Here is a 17,665-nt window from a genome sequence, read left to right as displayed (position 1 = left end):
CAATGTAATAAATATAAGCTTTTTTCCAGAAGTACTGTCGGCTCAGCGATTTTGGTCTGCTATGAAATTGTTGGTCTAAAACTCCCGAGGTTCGAACCCACAATCCCGGCGTAGGAGGCCGACAATTTTACCGCTGAGCCGACAGTACGTGATAGCGTTCAGCGAAACTTTAAATCGCTTTGAATTTACACACGCGGTTTGTAGGTCAAGGACGTCACGAATTTCCTTCTAAAATTAATGTATTCTACATTCATTTATCTCTCTGGAATGTACGCAAATTTGGTAAAATGAATATTCCCGTCACATGGACTATTTACGCGGTTCTTCGTTTCGAGTCTAGATTCTGGAGGGGACGTCAATAATTAACTTAAAATTAACGTTTTATTCATAAGGAAATTCTGAATTCGGTTGTAGCTCTGGACTTTTCCTGGCTATTACAGAAATAACCGATTATATGATTGTTTTAATAAATTATAATTAGTTCTGTATGCACCGCGTCCAGAATTTCCTACAAGATAAGAGTGTGTCATGTAAGATAAACAACTGCTAAGAACTAGTACAAGTTCACCCTATCAATATTAAGTGTTTTCAAAGTCAGTCTGGATTAGTTCATTATCTTTACTGCTTGCCGATTTAATATACCGATAATATTAAAATTAAAATGTATGTCTTCCCTATACAAACAATAACAATAACTATCAAACGTAAAACGGTCATGTGGTTTACCACAATTATTAATAATAACCCAAATTATCGCTAATTTTGTAGTTCAGTCAGTGTTCCGATCTGTCTTGTTATTACATTTTCACTGCACAACGTCCCACAACCACACAGGCCATTAAAAGGGGGGACAGCAAGGAACTTCTAGTCTGCCCGGTGGCTGCGGAAGATTCTAAACGCGGGGAATCTTAATCTAGTGCGTCCCTACATCAAAACAGGCGACTCATCAATCTTGAGCTCATGAGCAGGAGCGGCAGTGTGTCCGATAGCGACACAAGAAACTAGACTAGAGGGTAGCATAGCATGTCTAAGTGGCTATTGAAGTTGTTAGATGCGTGGTATATATTTTAGCGCATCTCTACAGCGACTCGCCCATCTTGAGCCCATGGGCGGGCGGCTGCAACACTTTTCTGTTCCACCGCTAGTGACTATAAGAGGGGGGGGGGGGGGGCAACGCGTTCCACAACACAGGATCTTATAGTCTACTATGGCACGATGGAGGCACAAGGTGATTAGGGAGGAGCATCGTGTTTCATTGGTACAGGATACTAGAAGGGAAGACGGCGATTCCTACAACCGTCAGACAAGAAAGGCAGAAAGAGCAGCGTATGACACAGCCACACAGGAATCTTAGAAGGAGCCCTAAAGTAAGTTTAGGCGACTCACCAATCTTGAGTCCATAGGCGACTGGCGGCGGCGGTGAACCGGTTGGCGACAGTGCGTCCCACAGCGACGCCAAGCCAAGGTGACTTCAAAAGGGAGCACGCGTCCCACAATCTAGGAGCTTATAGTATCTTAAATTACTCTGGGAGCTGCTAGACGCGTGACGCGGGGAATCTTGTCTAGCGAATCTCTATAGGATGACTCACTAATCTTGAGCCCATGCGCGGGCAATGTGACACAGGAGATTAGACGGAGCTGGTTGTGGTTATTATTAATAATGGTGGTTTACCACAATTATTAATAATAACCCAAATTATCGCTAATTTTGTAGTTCAGTCAGTGTTCCGATCTGTCTTGTTATTACATTTTCACTGCACAACGTCCCACAACCACACAGGCCATTAAAAGGGGGGACAGCAAGGAACTTCTAGTCTGCTAGGTGGCTACGGAAGATCCTAAACGCAGGGAATCTAGTCTAGTGCATCTCTACAGCGACTAACCAATCTTGAGCCCATAGGCGAGCGGCGGCGGCGAGCCGGGTGGCGACAGTGCGTCCCACAGCGACACAAGAAGATTGGGGGGTAGCATATCCCACAGCATAGGAAAGGAGCCTCTAGTCTGCTACGTCTGTAGGTGGCTACGGAAGATCCTAAGCGCGGAGAATCTAGTCTAGTGCGACTCACCCATCTTGAGCCCATGTGGGGGCGGCTGCAACAGCGGCTGTGCGGGCGGGCGGCGCAGCAGGTGCAGCGGCGGCGGGGCGGCGGGCGGCGGCGGCGGGGACGCGGGCGGCGGCGGCGTGTTTCACGGTGCCACAGGATTCAGGAGACTGGAAGAGGGTCTGTGTACACACTAAGACTAGACGACTTACCCATCTTGAGCCCATAGGCGAGCGGCGGCAGCGGCGGCGAGCCACAGCGACACAAGAAGCTAGATTGGGGGGTAGCATGTCCCACAGCCAAGCCCAAGAGCTTAGAGTCTCTTAAGTGGCTATGGGATCCGCTAGACATGTGACACGGTCTCTTACCCATCTTGAGCCCATGGGCGGGCGGTTGCAGCAGCGGCTGGGCGGGCGGGCGGCGCAGCAGGTGCAGCGGCGGCGGGGCGGCGGGCGGCGGCGGCGGGGACGCGGGCGGCGGCGGCGGCGGCAGCGCGTCCCACAGCGGCGCGGGACTAGCTAGCTAGAGCGGGAAGTATGTCCCACCGCTAGTGACTATAAAGGGGGCAACGCGTTCCACAACATAGGAGCTTATAGTCTACTAGGTGCTACAAGGTCCCAACGCAGGCATAAAGTGACTAGAAAGGGAAGCATAGCATCGCTAACTAGAGTGAAAGGTAGCATGACCCACCGCTAGTGACTATAAGGGGGAGTAACGCGTTCCACAACATAGGAGATTATAGTCTGCTAGAGCACGATGGAGGTACAAGGAAACTAGAAGGGAGGAGCATAATGTCTCATGGGCACAGGGTACTAGAATAGAGGACGGCGATTCCTACTACAACCGTCAGGCAAGATAGAGCAGCGTATGACACGGCCACACAGTAATCTAAAAAAGGAGCCGTAAACTAATCTAGGCGACTCACCAATCTTGAGCCCAAGGACGGACGGCGCAACAGCGGCACATGAGACTAGAATGTGAGGTAGCATGTCCCATAGCCAAAGGGGAGCATGCGTCCCACAATCTAGGAGCTTATAGTATCTTAAAATGCTCTGGGAGCTACTAGACGCGTGACGCGGGGAATCTTGTCTAGCGAATCTCTATAGGATGACTCACTAATCTTGAGCCATTGCGCGGTCGGCGGCGGCGGCGGCGGCGGCGAGCCCTGTAGCGACAATGCGACTCATAGGTGGCCCATCGGGCAATGTGACAGGAGATTAGACGGAGCTTCTAGTCTGCTAGGTGGCTACGGAAGATCCTAAGCGCGGGGAATCTAGTCTAGTGCGACTCACCCATCTTGAGGCCGTGGGCGGGCGGTTGCAGCAGCGGCTGGGCGGGCGGGCGGCGCAGCAGGTGCAGCGGCGGCGGGGCGGCGGGCGGCGGCGGCGGGGACGCGGGCGGCGGCGGCGGCGGCAGCGCGTCCCACAGCGGCGCGGGACTAGACAGCTAGAGCGGGAGGTATGTCCCACCGCTAGTGACTATAAGGGGGGCAACGCGTTTCACAACCCAAGGGCTTATAGACTACTAGGTGCCCGACACCGGGGGTAGCATGTCCCATAGCCAAGATGACTATAAGGTGGAGAAACGCGTTCCCAAAACCTAGATGCGTGACGCGAGGAATATCCAGTTTAGTGCGTCCCCACATATAGACTAGGCTACTCACTGATCTTAAGCAGCGTGTCCAGCGTTGATGTGATAGTTGTAACAAAGAGTAGAAAGGGGAGCATAGCATCACACAGCCACAAGATACTAAAAGGGAAGACGGCGATTTTTACCATCGTACTAGAACTAAAAGAACGGGTATGTTCCTGTCCGTTCTGGTATATCCCTGTCCGTCCTGGCATGTTCCTGTCCGTCCTGGCATATCGCTGTGCGTCCTGGCATGTCCCTGTCCGTCCTGGCGTGTCCCTGTCCGTCCTGGCGTGTCCCTGTCCGTCCTGGTATGTCCCTGTCCGTCCTGGTATGTCCCTGTCCGTCCTGGCGTGTCCCTGTCCGTCCTGGCGTGTCCCTGTCCGTCCTGGTATGTCCCTGTCCGTCCTGGCGTGTCCCTGTCCGTCCTGGCATGTTCCTGTCCGTCCTGGCGTGTCCCTGTCCGTCCTGGCGTGTCCCTGTGCGTCCTGGCGTGTCCCTGTCCGTCCTGGCGTGTCCCTGTCCGTCCTGGCGTGTCCCTGTCCGTGCTGGTGTGTCCCTGTCCGTCCTGGCGTGTCCCTGTCCGTCCTGGCGTGTCCCTGTCCGTCCTGGCGTGTCCCTGTCCGTCCTGGCGTGTCCCTGTCCGTCCTGGCGTGTCCCTGTCCGTCCTGGCGTGTCCCTGTCCGTCCTGGCGTGTCCCTGTCCGTCCTGGCGTGTCCCTGTCAGTCCTGGAGTGTGCCTGTCCGTCCAGGCGTGTTCCACGACCACACAAGAGACGTAAAAGTTTCTGCGTTTCTATTTCTACACTTAGACTAGGCGACTCACCCATCTTGAGCCCATGGGCGGGCGGTTGCAGCAACGGCTGGGCGGGCGGGCGGCGCAGCAGGTGCAGCGGCGGCGGGGCGGCGGGCGGCGGCGGCGGGGACGCGGGCGGCGGCGGCGGCGGCAGCGCGGCCCACAGCGGCGCGGGACTAGACAGCTAGAGCGGGAGGTATGTCCCACCGCTAGTGACTATAAGGGGGGGCAACTACTATCACTAGGTGCATGATGGAGATACAAGGAGACTAGAAGGGCATTGCGTCCCACAAGAACAGGATACTAGAGGACGGCGTTTCCTACAACCTCCAGACAAGAAAGGAAAAAGGGTAGCATATCCCACGATGACACAGGATCCTAGAAGAGGGGCTGTGTATCCCTACACTAAAACTAGGTCATTTACCAATCTTAAGCGCATGGGCGGGTGACGCTAGCAGCGGGTTCGTAGCAAGTGTAGGTTGTGCATCCCACAACGACACGGGAGACTAAAGAGGAGATGACTACTAGGAGGAGCAACGCGACCCACAATATAGAAGCTTACTATAAGCTAGGTGGCTATGCAAGGAATCTAGTTTGGTGCATCGAATCCCATAATCACAGGATTCTAGAAGGGAGGACGATTCCTACAATGGTACAAGAGACTAGAAGAAAAGGCAGCGTGTTTCACGGTGCCACAGGATTCAGGAGACTGGAAGAGGGTCTGTGTACACACTAAGACTAGGTGACTTACCCATCTTGAGCCCATAGGCGAGCGGCGGCAGCGGCGGCGAGCCACAGCGACACAAGAAGCTAGATTGGGGGGTAGCATGTCCCACAGCCAAGCCCAAGAGCTTATAGCCTCTTAAGCGGCTATGGGATCCGGGAGACATGTGACACAGGGAACTAGGTTACCCATCTTAAGCCCATGGGCGGGCGGCGGCGGCGAGCCAGGTGGCGACAGTGCGACCCATAGTGACACAGGAGACTAGACTGGGGGGCAGCATGTCTCACAGCACAGGAAAGGAGCTTCTAGTCTGCTAGGTGGCTACGGAAGATCCTAAATGCAGATAATCTAGTCTAGTGCGTCCCTACATCAAAACAGGCGACTCACCAAACTTGAGCTCATGAGCAGGAGCGGCAGTGTGTCCGATAGCGACACAGGAGATTAGAGTGGAAGGTAGCATGTCCCATAGCCAAGAAGCTTGACTCCTAAGTGGTTATGGAAAACACTAAACGCAGGGAATTTGGTCTGGAATGTGTCTCCTCTAAAACTAGGTCTCTCACCCATCTTGAGGCCGTGGGCGGGCGGTTGCAGCAGCGGCTGGGCGGGCGGGCGGCGCAGCAGGTGCAGCGGCGGCGGGGCGGCGGGCGGCGGCGGCGGGGACGCGGGCGGCGGCGGCGGCGGCAGCGCGTCCCACAGCGGCGCGGGACTAGACAGCTAGAGCGGGAGGTATGTCCCACCGCTAGTGACTATAAGGAGGGGCAACGCGTTCCACAACATAGGAGCTTATAGTCTACTAGGTGAGATTAGAAGGGGGAGCAATGGGGATCATTCTATAGTCACAGGATGATAGAAAAAAGGGCGGAGATTCCTACCACTGTACAGGAGGCTAGAAGAAAAGGCAGCGTGTCCTACGGCCACACAGGAATCTAAAAAAGGAGCCGTAAACTAATCTAGGCGACTCACCAAACTTGAGCCCAAGGACGGACGGCGCAACAGCGGCACGTGAGACTAGAATGGAAGGTAGCATGTCCCATAGCCAAAGGGGAGCACGCGTCCCACAATCTAGGAGCTTATAGTATCTTAAGATGCTCTGAGAGTTGCTAGACGCGTAGCGCAAGGAACTAGTCTAGCGCATTTCTATAGGATGACTTACCAATCTTGAGCTCATAGGCAAGTGGCGACAAGGCGACCCATAGGTGGCCTGCAGGCCAATGAGACACACGAGATTAGACGGGGGTAGCATATTCCACAGCACAGGAAAGAAGCCTCTAGTCTGCTACGTCTGTAGGTGGCTACGAAAGATCCTAAGCGCGGGGAATCTAGTCTAGTGCGACTCACCCATCTTGAGCCCATGGGCGGGCGGTTGCAGCAGCGGCTGGGCGGGCGGGCGGCGCAGCAGGTGCAGCGGCGGCGGGGCGGCGGGCGGCGGCGGCGGGGACGCGGGCGGCGGCGGCGGCGGCAGCGCGTCCCACAGCGGCGCGGGACTAGACTCACTAGAGTGGGAGGCGGCATATCCCGCCGCTAGTGACTATAAGGGGGAGCAACGCGTCCTACAACCCAAGGGCTTATAGTCTACTAGGTGCTACAAGGTTCCAATGCAGGCATAAAGTGACTAGAAAGGCAAGCATAGCATCGCTAACTAACTAGAGTGGAAGGTAGCATGACCCACCGCTAGTGACTATAAGGGGGAGCAACGCGTTCCATAACGTAGCAGATTATAATCTGGTAGGTGCACGACGGAGGTACAAGGAGACTAGAATGGAGGAGCATCGTGTCTCATGGGCACAGGATACTAGAAGGGAGGACGGCGATTCCTACAACCGTCAGACAAGAAAGGCAGAAAGAGCAGCGTATGACACGGCCACACAGGAATCTTAGAAGGAGCCCTAAAGTAAGTTTAGGCGACTCACCAATCTTGAGCCCAAGGACGGACGGCGCAACAGCGGCATGTGAGACTAGAATGGAAGGTAGCATGTCCCATAGCCAAAGGGAAGCACGCGTCCCACAATCTAGGAGCTTATAGTATCTTAAAATGCTCTGGGAGCTACTAGATGCGTGGCGCAAGGAATCTAGTCTAGCGCATTTCTATAGGATGACTTACCAATCTTGAACCCATAGGCGAGCGGCGGTAGCGAAAGTGCTTCCCACAGCGACACAAGAAGCTAGATTAGGTGGTAGCATGTCCCACACCACAGGAAAGGAGTTTCTAGCCTCCTAAGTGAGTATGGAAGACACTAAACGTCTAAAATGTAGTCTAGTGCGACTCACCCATCTTGAGCCCGTGGGCGGGCGGTTGCAGCAGCGGCTGGGCGGGCGGGCGGCGCAGCAGGTGCAGCGGCGGCGGGGCGGCGGGCGGCGGCGGCGGGGACGCGGGCGGCGGCGGCGGCGGCAGCGCGTCCCACAGCGGCACGTGGTCCGGGTGCGTGGCGGGACACGGCCAAAGAGATGCTAGGCGTGGGAAATGCTAATGTCTCTCTCATACCAAGACTCACCGATCTAGGGGACATTATGTCCCCCTGTTACACAGAGGACAAAAAGAGAGAGCAGCGTGTCCAAAATTGATGTTACAAAGAGACTAGAAGTAGCATTGTGTCTCGTAGGCACAGGATACTAAAAAAGAGGACAGCGACTCCTATAACCTTCAGACAAGAAATCCAAGGGCAGCGTATCCCACGATGACACAGGATCCTAGAAGAGGGGCTGTGTATCCCTACACTAAAACTAGGTCATTTACCAATCTTAAGCGCATGGGCGGGTGACGCCAGCAGCGGCTTCGTAGCAGGTGCAGTTTCTGCATCCCACAACGACACGGAAGACTAGAGAGCAGGGGACTACTAGGAACGCATCTCAACAACATAGGAGTTTATTATTGTCTGCCGTTTGGTGTAGTGGTTCGAAACGGACTACTATTCCGGAGGTTGCGGGTTCGATTCCCGCACAGTACAAACATTTGTGTGCATGAACATATTTGTTTGTATTGGACTGGGTGTTTTCTATGTATAATATGTATGTATTTACAAAAAAAAAAGTATTTAAGTATGTTTATATCCGTTGTCTAGTACCCATAGTACAAGCTTTGCTTAGTTTGGGACTAGAAGCGCAGTGTAAAATGTCCAAGGATATTTATTTATTTATTTATTATAGTCTGCTAGGTGGCTACGGAAGAATCTAAATGCAGGGAATCTAGTTTAGTGTGTCTCTTCAGCAAGACTCACCGATCTAGGAAACTAATCAGCCTAGAAGTTTGTCTCTAAGATAGGCTATGAAGCTGCTAGGCGTGGGAAATGTATTCTAGCGCATCTCTACAGCGACTTGCTCATCTTGAGCCTTTAAGCGAGCGGCGACAAGGCGACCCATAGGTGGTCTATAGGCCAATGAGACACACGAGATTAGACGGGGGTAGCATATTCCACAGCACAGGAAAGGAGCCTCTAGTCTGCTACGTCTGTAGGTGGCTACGGAAGATCCTAAGCGCGGGGAATCTAGTCTAGTGCGACTCACCCATCTTGAGCCCATGGGCGGGCGGTTGCAGCAGCGGCTGGGCGGGCGGGCGGCGCAGCAGGTGCAGCGGCGGCGGGGCGGCGGGCGGCGGCGGCGGGGACGCGGGCGGCGGCGGCGGCGGCAGCGCGTCCCACAGCGGCACGTGGTCCGGGTGCGTCGCGGGACACGGCCACGCGCAGCCGGTGCGACGGGCCTTCTTGCGCTGGTCAATTATAAAACAGAATGTAGCAGGGCTTCACAAATGGCAATGCCAGATTTTGTATGGAAGGTGGCGTCTTTTATTTTTCGCGCGGCCATCGACCAAACTTTGTTTTTTGATTACAAAATAGTGTAATAAACCAAACTTACTATGACATGTATACCACTAAACTCAGTCTGAACTGAGTTACGAGCGTTAGAAGTTCAGTTAGAAATTGCAACAAAATATTGCGCTATTTTTTATTGCGCTGATTCTACTCCAGACATCAGGTCAATGGGTGGTATTGTTTGTTTACACATACAATGTCACTATTTTGTTGCAATTTCTTACAAAACTTGCGCGCAAAAAGCAAATCTAGTATGTAAATCATCAAACTTATAATGCTCGTAACTCAGTTCAGACTGAGTTTAGAGGTATACATCTTATAGTAAGTTTGGTTTATTACACTATTTTGTATCCAAAAAACATGGTTTGGTCGATGGCCGCGCGAAAAAAAAAGAAGCCAATTTCCGGCATTGTCTTTTTGTGACACTATTCCAAACGCGTCGTGAGGCGATCGAAAACAAATGCAGAGAAACAGATTGTCATTTTTTTATCCACAACTAGGAAGCTCTTGTCCTCAATTTGAAACTTGAACCCCATTCTGAGAAAGTATGCGCAGAAAAGTAAACTTAGGATTTTAGAACTACAATTATGACGTGCTATGCTCGGAGTTTCCCTGCGTGATCGAATCAGAAATGAGGAGATCCGTAGGAGAACCAGAGTGACTGACATAGCCCGCAGAATCGCTAAAATCAAGTGGCAGTGGGCAGGGCACATAGCTCGGAGAGCTAATGGCCGCTGGGGCAGGAAAGTTCTTAAGTGGCGACCACGAGCCGGAAGACGTAGCGTGGGCAGGCCTCCCACTAGGTGGACCGACGATCTGGTGAAGGTCGCGGGAGGTGCCTGGATGCGAGAGGCGCAGGACCGGTCTTTGTGGAAATCTTTGGGGGAGGCCTTTGTCCAGCAGTGGACGTTTTTCGGCTGAAACGAACGAACCAACTATGACGTATGATAGCAAAATCCCAAGGGCGTCACATTAAAAAAATGAGAAGCCCTTTTTGTAGAAGGACTTTTTTGTTGACAAAGTATTCCCAATATTTCGGTATGGAATCAAAGAAAAGGTGATCTAAATATCTTGCAATCACAGTTGTCTTAAAAAGTTAGATACTAGTGTTAATTGGTTTGCTAAGACTTCGAAGAATATTTACGCGGACCACATTTGTCAATTCTTAAATCAAAGACCTTACCTTCTTAACGGGAGGCTCCTCTGTGTCCGAGTCCTGTCCAGGCTTGTACCCGTCGGCGAAACTGACTCGCTTGGCGCTGCGAGAAGGCTCCACGCATAACGACTTGCTGTAACACACAAACATATTGCGCCTTATTACAAAAAAGTTAAGCCCGGAACGAACACTGGTTTAAAATTACATTTCCATGCGAAGGCTGAGTTGCATCACCTAACTTTGTCCGTAACTATAACGATAACCGGCGTTTTCTGTAAGGAATTTGACAGATTTTTGACGTTTGTCAAAGTTAAAGTAAGATGGTGCAACCCAGCCTTAATGTCAATTTAAACCAGAGTTCAACCAGAGTCTAACTTTTTGTAATAAGGGGGGTTTGTGTTGCGACTTTTACATGACTATAGTCCAAGCCAATGACAGATATACTTTTAACATTTCTATAGGTGTGGACGAGAATTTCAATACGTCACTATCAGTAGGTATCATGAACAGAAAATCTTGAAGGCTAACTTTATATAAAATCAAATTATACTTACGTAACCAGGATCCCCTTTTCTGGGGTATCTTTGTCTGTTTCCACATCATCTGTCTCTTTCGTCACTTCACCAAGATCTGAAATCAGAATACCACTTTAGCTTGATTGATATATCCCCTTACATAATTCAGGTAGATGAATATTTAGTAGTTAAAAATATGTGGCCTCCTCAGCGCGTCTAACCAGGGATTATTCCACTTTGTTCACCTGGGTGAAGAAAGTGGAATCTTTAGTGTCCAGGTGATATCAAACAGGTGAACAAAGTGGAATAAACAGTGGAAGTGAAAGCAAATTAGAGCAGGTCATGCAGGAGCATTGGAGACCAAATGACCTAATCACGATGAAGGCTAAACCACTCACTAAAGCCTGGTCCGTGAGCACGTAGAATTTTGTCCAATGACCCCAAGCTACCCATCCTTATCGCTCGCGCGTAATTATGTTGCTGACGCGCTCGCACACTTACTGCGGGCGCCCGTCGCACAGTCGCGACAGCAATATAATTGCGCGCGAACGATAAGGATGGGTAGCTTGGGGTCATTGGACAAAATTCTACGTGCTCACGGACCAGGCTTTAGTCTCTCTCAGTGCTCGGTTGATTCTTTATGCGGCCCGAATCGCAATCATGTCCATTATTTCTAGCCCGGATTGATGATGACCACCAGTATAATGAAGGCACTACAACTCACTGGTTTCCCTGAGTGCCCGGTTGATTCTTTCATCCAGGGATGACAGACGCGGCGCAGGGGTTTCCGTGGCAAAGCAGTCACCGTACTGCATGCGGTCGGAAGAGCCGAACATGTCCATGTATGCTTCATCGTACCTGACAGAGAGAACCATAATTATTTAATGATAAAAAATTGTAACAAAGAGAAGTGAATTTTATGTCAAGAGCGGTTTTTTGTCACAATATTCTCAGTTCAGCATTAATCGAAACACTCGGGAGTGTCTCAATATTGTTTTTAGCTGGTTGGCTTATCCGTTAGCTGTCTACAATGTAATGAAGAGTGGAGCGACAATTTGAACAGGAGAAAACCTCTCCTAGCTTCAGCAATTTTACGTTTAATACGCTGCGGATGAGGGTGGCTCAAGGGCCCACGGTAAGGTCTATGTTTACCTCTCCCGTCTTTGCTCCAATATTCCTATAACTCTGTTACAGTGCCCCACTCACCCGATGTTCTGGTGGTTGTGCCTAGTAGCCACGGTCTGTATCTCTCAGTAACAGCACCCAACTCACTCAATGTTACTAGAAACTATCAATAACAGAACCGAACTCACAGTAAAAGTATTTTTCCTTATTGTATGGACTGTATTGTGTCTGAAATAAATTTTATTGATTTGATTTGATTTGATAAAAGTGCTTTTTTTAAGCCTATTTACAGAAATAAATGAGTTTTAATGAGGTTTTAGTTTTTTTACAAAATATCACTAGAGACAGCCTCGGGCCGAGCGGCTGCCTGGTTCCGAGCGACACAATATGGCTCAGCTCGCGGCGACGAATTTGCCTCATGACGCAGCCGCATGTTGAAGCAGCGTCCCTGCTTGCTCTGCCTGGACGAGGCAGCTGCTCGGCCCGAGGCTTCCTCTATTGGATACGCGGCCCTAGTACTCCGAAACAGTGGGCAGCAACTCACATCTCTCAGTAACAGATACCCAACTAACTCAATATTTCCCTAACTCTCATTGACAATACCCCACTCAATCGATGTCCTGCCTGTGGTGCATCTCCCCCAATGTTCCAACTTTTGGACCTCCAATAGTCCAACTCACCCCATAATCTGGTCGTCCTCCCTGGTGGCGACGATCTGTATCTCCCCCAATGTTCCAACGTTCTAAAGCCTGGTCCGTGAGCACGTAGAATCGCGAGCGATAAGGATGGGGAGCTTGGGGTATTTGGACAAAAATCTACGTGCTCACGGACCAGGCTTTAGAACTTTCAGTGACAATACCCCAATCGCCCGATGTTCTGGTCGTACTGCCTATTAGCGACGGTCTGTATTTCTCAGTAACAGCATTAAACTCACTCAATGTTACTAGAATTTCCAAACAGCACTCAACTCGCCCAGTATTCTGTAACCCTAAAACAATACCCCACTCACCCGATGTTCTGGTGGTCCTGCCTATTGGCGAGGGTCTGTATCTCGTAGGGCCCGCGCTCCAGCACGCTGCGGATGGGATAAGCCACGGCGGGCTCGCTTGCCGGCCCTCCTGTCAGGACTATGTTCACTTCTCCCGGCTTCAGACCTGGTGGGGAAGGATGACAAGGTTTACTATTGATCTTATAGCTTTGGATACAAATTTCACTGATGATTGAAATGATTCAAGTACGGTTTGTTGATTAGCCCATAAACAATGAGAACAGACAAAGTGGTACAATCTACTACCTTTTACATTTCAACAAGGGTTTCGGCGGAAGACCAGCTTCTTGACATGCTCGTAAGAGCAGCCTGACGTCTTGTCTAGACCTGTAGTAGACTAGTCTCATGCGCTGCGACGAGGCGCCTCTAAGGCTCTTACAGAAGTCCTGGCTCCGTAGGGCAACGTAGGACCGATCGTTGTGGAAATCCTCGGGTGGACCTGCAGTAGACTACAGTTATGTGCGCTACGACGAGGTTCCTTTAAGGCCCCTACACAAGTCATTTTGGCTCCACTTTCTTCAGCGGAATGGTTACCTGTAAAAGACTTAGGCTTTGTGCGCTGCGACGAGGCGCCTCTAAGGCTCCTTGGCTCCTACAGAAGGCAGGCGTGTCCCCGGCGCGCCAGTCGCACTTGATCTCGCCGCGCCGCCGGACCACCGTCTCGATGCGCTGAGACGAAGGCGCCTCGTCTTAGCGCATCGAGAAGAGCGCGCAGCGCGAGCGCGAGAGTAAGGCTCCTACAGAAGTCTTTCTCCTGTCTCACTCTAGCGGGAGGGCAGGCTGACGTGTTGTCTAGACCTGTAGTAGACTACAGTCTCAAGCGCTGTGACGAGGCGCCTTTAAGGCTCCTACAGAAGTCCTCATGGCTTCACTTGGACTAGAGACCTGTAGTAAACTTGCGCTGCGACTTGCCTTAAAGGCTCCTGCAGAAGTTGTCCTGGCTTACTCCAGCAGGAGGGCACTCTGACGTCTGTCTCGACCAGTAATAGACCACCTGGAAGTAGACTCCAAGTCCTGACTCCGCTCACCCCATCGCGACGAAGCGCCTTTAAGGCTCATACAGAAGTCCTTCTGTCACGCTCCAGCGAGAGGGCAGCCTGACTACAGTCTCGAGCACTCCCAACGATCTAGTGACGATTGCGGAATGCACCTGGATGCGAGCAGCGTCGTTGTGGGAGGAGTCACCTTGGGGGAGGTCTTTGTCGAGCAGTGGGCGTCCTTTGGCTGAAATAAACGGGACGAGTGTTCGCTCCCAAGGGTCACCTGAATATTTAAACCTGTAATATACTTTGGCCTCATGCGCTGCGACGAGGCACCATTAGAGGCTGCGCAAACGTAGACACAAGTTGCTTTCATTTGACTTAACGCCATACAAAGACTCTATTTCTTTCTATGGTGTGCCGTGTCGATCCAATGCTTCTGTAAGTAGATACTCACCCCATCGCGAAGGTCGCTGCTGCGTCTGCTGGGCCGCCGGCGTGTCCCCGGCGCGCCGCCGGACCACCGTCTCGTTGTGCTGCGACGAGGCGCCTCTAAGGCTACTCTATAGAAGCCCTGACTTCACTCACTAGAGCGGGAGAGCATCTTGACGTCTTGACTTGTAGTAAGCTACAGTCCCAAGCGCTGTGACGAGGCGCCTTTAAGGCTCCTACAGAAGTCCTTTTCTGAGACCTTCGGAGACCTGCCTATCTCTCTCTAGACCTGTAGTAGACTACAGTTATGTGCGCTGCGCCGAGGCACCTTAAAGGCTCCTGCAGAAGTTCTCCTGGCTTACTTCAGCAGGAGGGCACTCTGACGTCTGTCTCGACCTGTAATAGACCGCCTGGAAGTAGACTCCAAGTCCTGGCTCCACTCACCCCATCGCGACGAAGCGCCTTTAAGGCTCATACAGAAGTCCTTCTGTCACACTACAGCGAGAGGGCAGCCTGACTACAGTCTCGAGCACTCCCAACGATCTAGTGACGATTGCGGAATGCACCTGGATGCGAGCAGCGTCGTTGTGGGAGGAGTCACCTTGGGGGAGGTCTTTGTCGAGCAGTTGGCGTCCTTTGGCTGAAATAAACGAGCACTCATCCAATCCCAAGGGTCACCTGAATATTTAAACCCGTAATAGACTTTGGCCTCATGCGCTGCGACGAGGCACCATTAGAGGCTGCGCAAACGTAGACACAAGTTGCTTTCACTTGACTTAACGCCATACAAAGACTCTATTTCCTTCTATGGTGTGCCGTGTCGATCCAATGCTTCTGTAAGTAGATACTCACCCCATCGCGAAGGTCGCTGCTGCGTGTGCTGGGCCGCCGGCGTGTCGCCGGCGCGCCGCCGGACCACCGTCTCGTTGTGCTGCGACGAGGCGCCTCTAAGGCTACTCTATAGAAGCCCTGGCTTCACTCACTAGAGCAGGAGAGCAGCCTGACGTCTTGCTTAGACCTGTAGTAGACTACAGTCTCATGCGCTGCCTCCTGGCTTCACTTACCCCAGCGGAAAGGGCCATCTGACTTGTCTAGAGACCTGAAGTAAACTTGCACTGCGATGAGTCACCTTTAGAGGCTGCTAAGTGTTTCCTATCTCCACTCACCCCATCGCGAAGGTCGCTGCTGCGTGTGCTGGGCCGCCGGCGTGTCCCCGGCGCGCCAGTCGCACTTGATCTCGCCGCGCCGCCGGACCACCGTCTCGATGCGCTGCGACGAGGCGCATCTAAGGCTCCTACAGAAGTCCTGGCTCACTCACTTCAGTGGAAGGACAGCCTGACGTCTTGTCAAGACCTGTAGTAGACTACAGTCTCAAGCGCTGCGACGAGGCGCCTTTAAGGCTCCTACAGAAGTCCTCTTGGCTTCACTTGGGCTAGAGACCTGTAGTAAACTTGCGCTGCGCGAGGCAGCTTTAATAGCTATCTCTCTAGACCTGTAATACACTACAGCCATGTGCGCTGCGACGAGGCGCCTTTAAGGTTCCTACAGAAGTTCTCCTGGCTTCACTTGGGTCAGAAACCTGTAGTAAACTTGCGCTGCGACAAGCCTCAAAGGCTCCTACAGTAGTTCTTCTGGCTTACTCCAGCGGGAGGACACTCTGACGTCTGTCTAGACCTGTAATAGACCACCTGGAAGTAGACTCCAAGTCCTGATTCCACTCACCCCATCGCGAAGGTCGCTGCTGCGTCTGCCGGACCACCGTCTCGATGCGCTGCGATGAGGCTCCTCAGAAGTCCTGGCTCCGTAGGGCAGCCTCTAAGGCTCCTTGGCTCCTACAGAAGTCCTGTCTCCACTCACCCCATCGCGAAGGTCGCTGCTGCGTGTGCTGGGCCGCCGGCGTGTCCCCGGCGCGCCAGTCGCACTTGATCTCGCCGCGCCGCCGGACCACCGTCTCGATGCGCTGCGGCGAGGCGCCTCTAAGAAAAAGGCTCCTACAGAAGTCCTGGCTCCGTAGGGCAACGTAGGACCGATCGTTGTGGAAATCCTCGGGTGGACCTGCAGAAGACTACAGTTATGTGCGCTACGACGAGGTTCCTTTAAGACCCCTACACAAGTCATTTTGGCTCCACTTTCCTCAGCGGAAGGGTTACCTATAAGAAACCTGTAGTGGACTTAGGCTTCGTACGCTGCGACGAGGCGCCTCTAAGGCTCCTTGGCTCCTACAGAAGTCCTGAATACACTCACCCCATCGCGAAGGTCGCTGCTGCGTGTGCTGGGCCGCCGGCGTGTCCCCGGCGCGCCAGTCGCACTTGATCTCGCCGCGCCGCCGGACCACCGTCTCGATGAGGCTCCTCAGAAGTCCTGGCTCCGTAGGGCAGCCTCTAAGGCTCCTTGGCTCCTACAGAAGTCCTGTCTCCACTCACCCCACCGCGAAGGTCGCTGCTGCGTGTGCCGGACCACCGTCTCGATGCGCTGCGATGAGGCTCCTCAGAAGTCCTGGCTCCGTAGGGCAGCCTCTAAGGCTCCTAGGCTCCTACAGAAGTCCTGTCTCCACTCACCCCATCGCGAAGGTCGCTGCTGCGTGTGCTGGGCCGCCGGCGTGTCCCCGGCGCGCCAGTCGCACTTGATCTCGCCGCGCCGCCGGACCACCGTCTCGATGCGCTGAGACGAAGGCGCCTTGTCTTAGCGCATCGAGAAGAGCGCGCAAGAGTAAGGCTCTTACAGAAGTCTTTCTCCTGTCTCACTCCAGCGGGAGAGCAGGCTGACGTGTTGTCTAGACCTGACTACAGTCTCATGCGCTGCGACGAGGCGCCTTTAAGGTTCCTACAGAAGTCCTCTTGGCTTCACTTGGGCTAGAGACCTGTAGTAAACTTGCGCTGCGACAAGCCTTAAAGGCTCCTGCAGAAGTCCTCCTGACTTACTCCAGCAGGAGGACACTCTGACGTCTGTCTCGACCAGTAATAGACCTCCTGAAAGTAGACTCCAAGTCCTGATTCCACTCACCCCATCGCGAAGGTCGCTGCTGCGTCTGCCGGACCACCGTCTCGATGCGCTGCGATGAGGCTCCTCAGAAGTCCTGGCTCCGTAGGGCAGCCTCTAAGGCTCCTAGGCTCCTACAGAAGTCCTGTCTCCACTCACCCCACCGCGAAGGTCGCTGCTGCGTGTGCCGGACCACCGTCTCGATGCGCTGCGATGAGGCTCCTCAGAAGTCCTGGCTCCGTAGGGCAGCCTCTAAGGCTCCTAGGCTCCTACAGAAGTCCTGTCTCCACTCACCCCACCGCGAAGGTCGCTGCTGCGTGTGCCGGACCACCGTCTCGATGCGCTGCGATGAGGCTCCTCAGAAGTCCTGGCTCCGTAGGGCAGCCTCTAAGGCTCCTAGGCTCCTACAGAAGTCCTGTCTCCACTCACCCCAT

At 52.8% G+C, this 17,665-nt stretch overlaps 2 protein-coding genes across 2 annotated transcripts in view; both read right to left on the bottom strand.

Annotated features, from left to right (window-relative positions):
• Positions 1–3,813: 3,813 nt before the first annotated feature.
• On the bottom strand, positions 3,814–6,433 carry LOC135084101 (uncharacterized protein DDB_G0284459-like). The gene is made up of 3 exons (XM_063978846.1): positions 6,344–6,433; positions 5,695–5,904; positions 3,814–4,650 (listed from the first exon to the last, which is right to left on the bottom strand). Exons 1-3 carry the CDS (start codon positions 6,431–6,433, stop codon positions 3,814–3,816), a joined length of 1,137 nt encoding a protein of 378 aa, XP_063834916.1.
• An 81-nt stretch (positions 6,434–6,514) lies between these two features.
• The window catches only part of LOC135084100 (titin homolog), a 36,794-nt gene continuing 25,643 nt past the window's right edge, over positions 6,515–17,665 (bottom strand). The window contains exons 15-21 of the mRNA XM_063978845.1: positions 12,802–12,946; positions 11,392–11,525; positions 10,707–10,782; positions 10,180–10,285; positions 8,692–8,893; positions 7,459–7,638; positions 6,515–6,711 (exon numbers count right to left, since the gene is read on the bottom strand). Coding sequence (XP_063834915.1) covers positions 6,515–6,711; positions 7,459–7,638; positions 8,692–8,893; positions 10,180–10,285; positions 10,707–10,782; positions 11,392–11,525; positions 12,802–12,946 — 1,040 coding nt within the window. The remainder of the gene's footprint in view (positions 6,712–7,458; positions 7,639–8,691; positions 8,894–10,179; positions 10,286–10,706; positions 10,783–11,391; positions 11,526–12,801; positions 12,947–17,665) is intronic.

This window comes from Ostrinia nubilalis, chromosome 25, assembly GCF_963855985.1.
Source record: "Ostrinia nubilalis chromosome 25, ilOstNubi1.1, whole genome shotgun sequence".
Classification (NCBI taxonomy): domain Eukaryota; kingdom Metazoa; phylum Arthropoda; class Insecta; order Lepidoptera; family Crambidae; genus Ostrinia; species Ostrinia nubilalis.
Note: the sequence above shows the minus strand (reverse complement) of the source record. Positions and strands in the feature narration are given on the sequence as shown.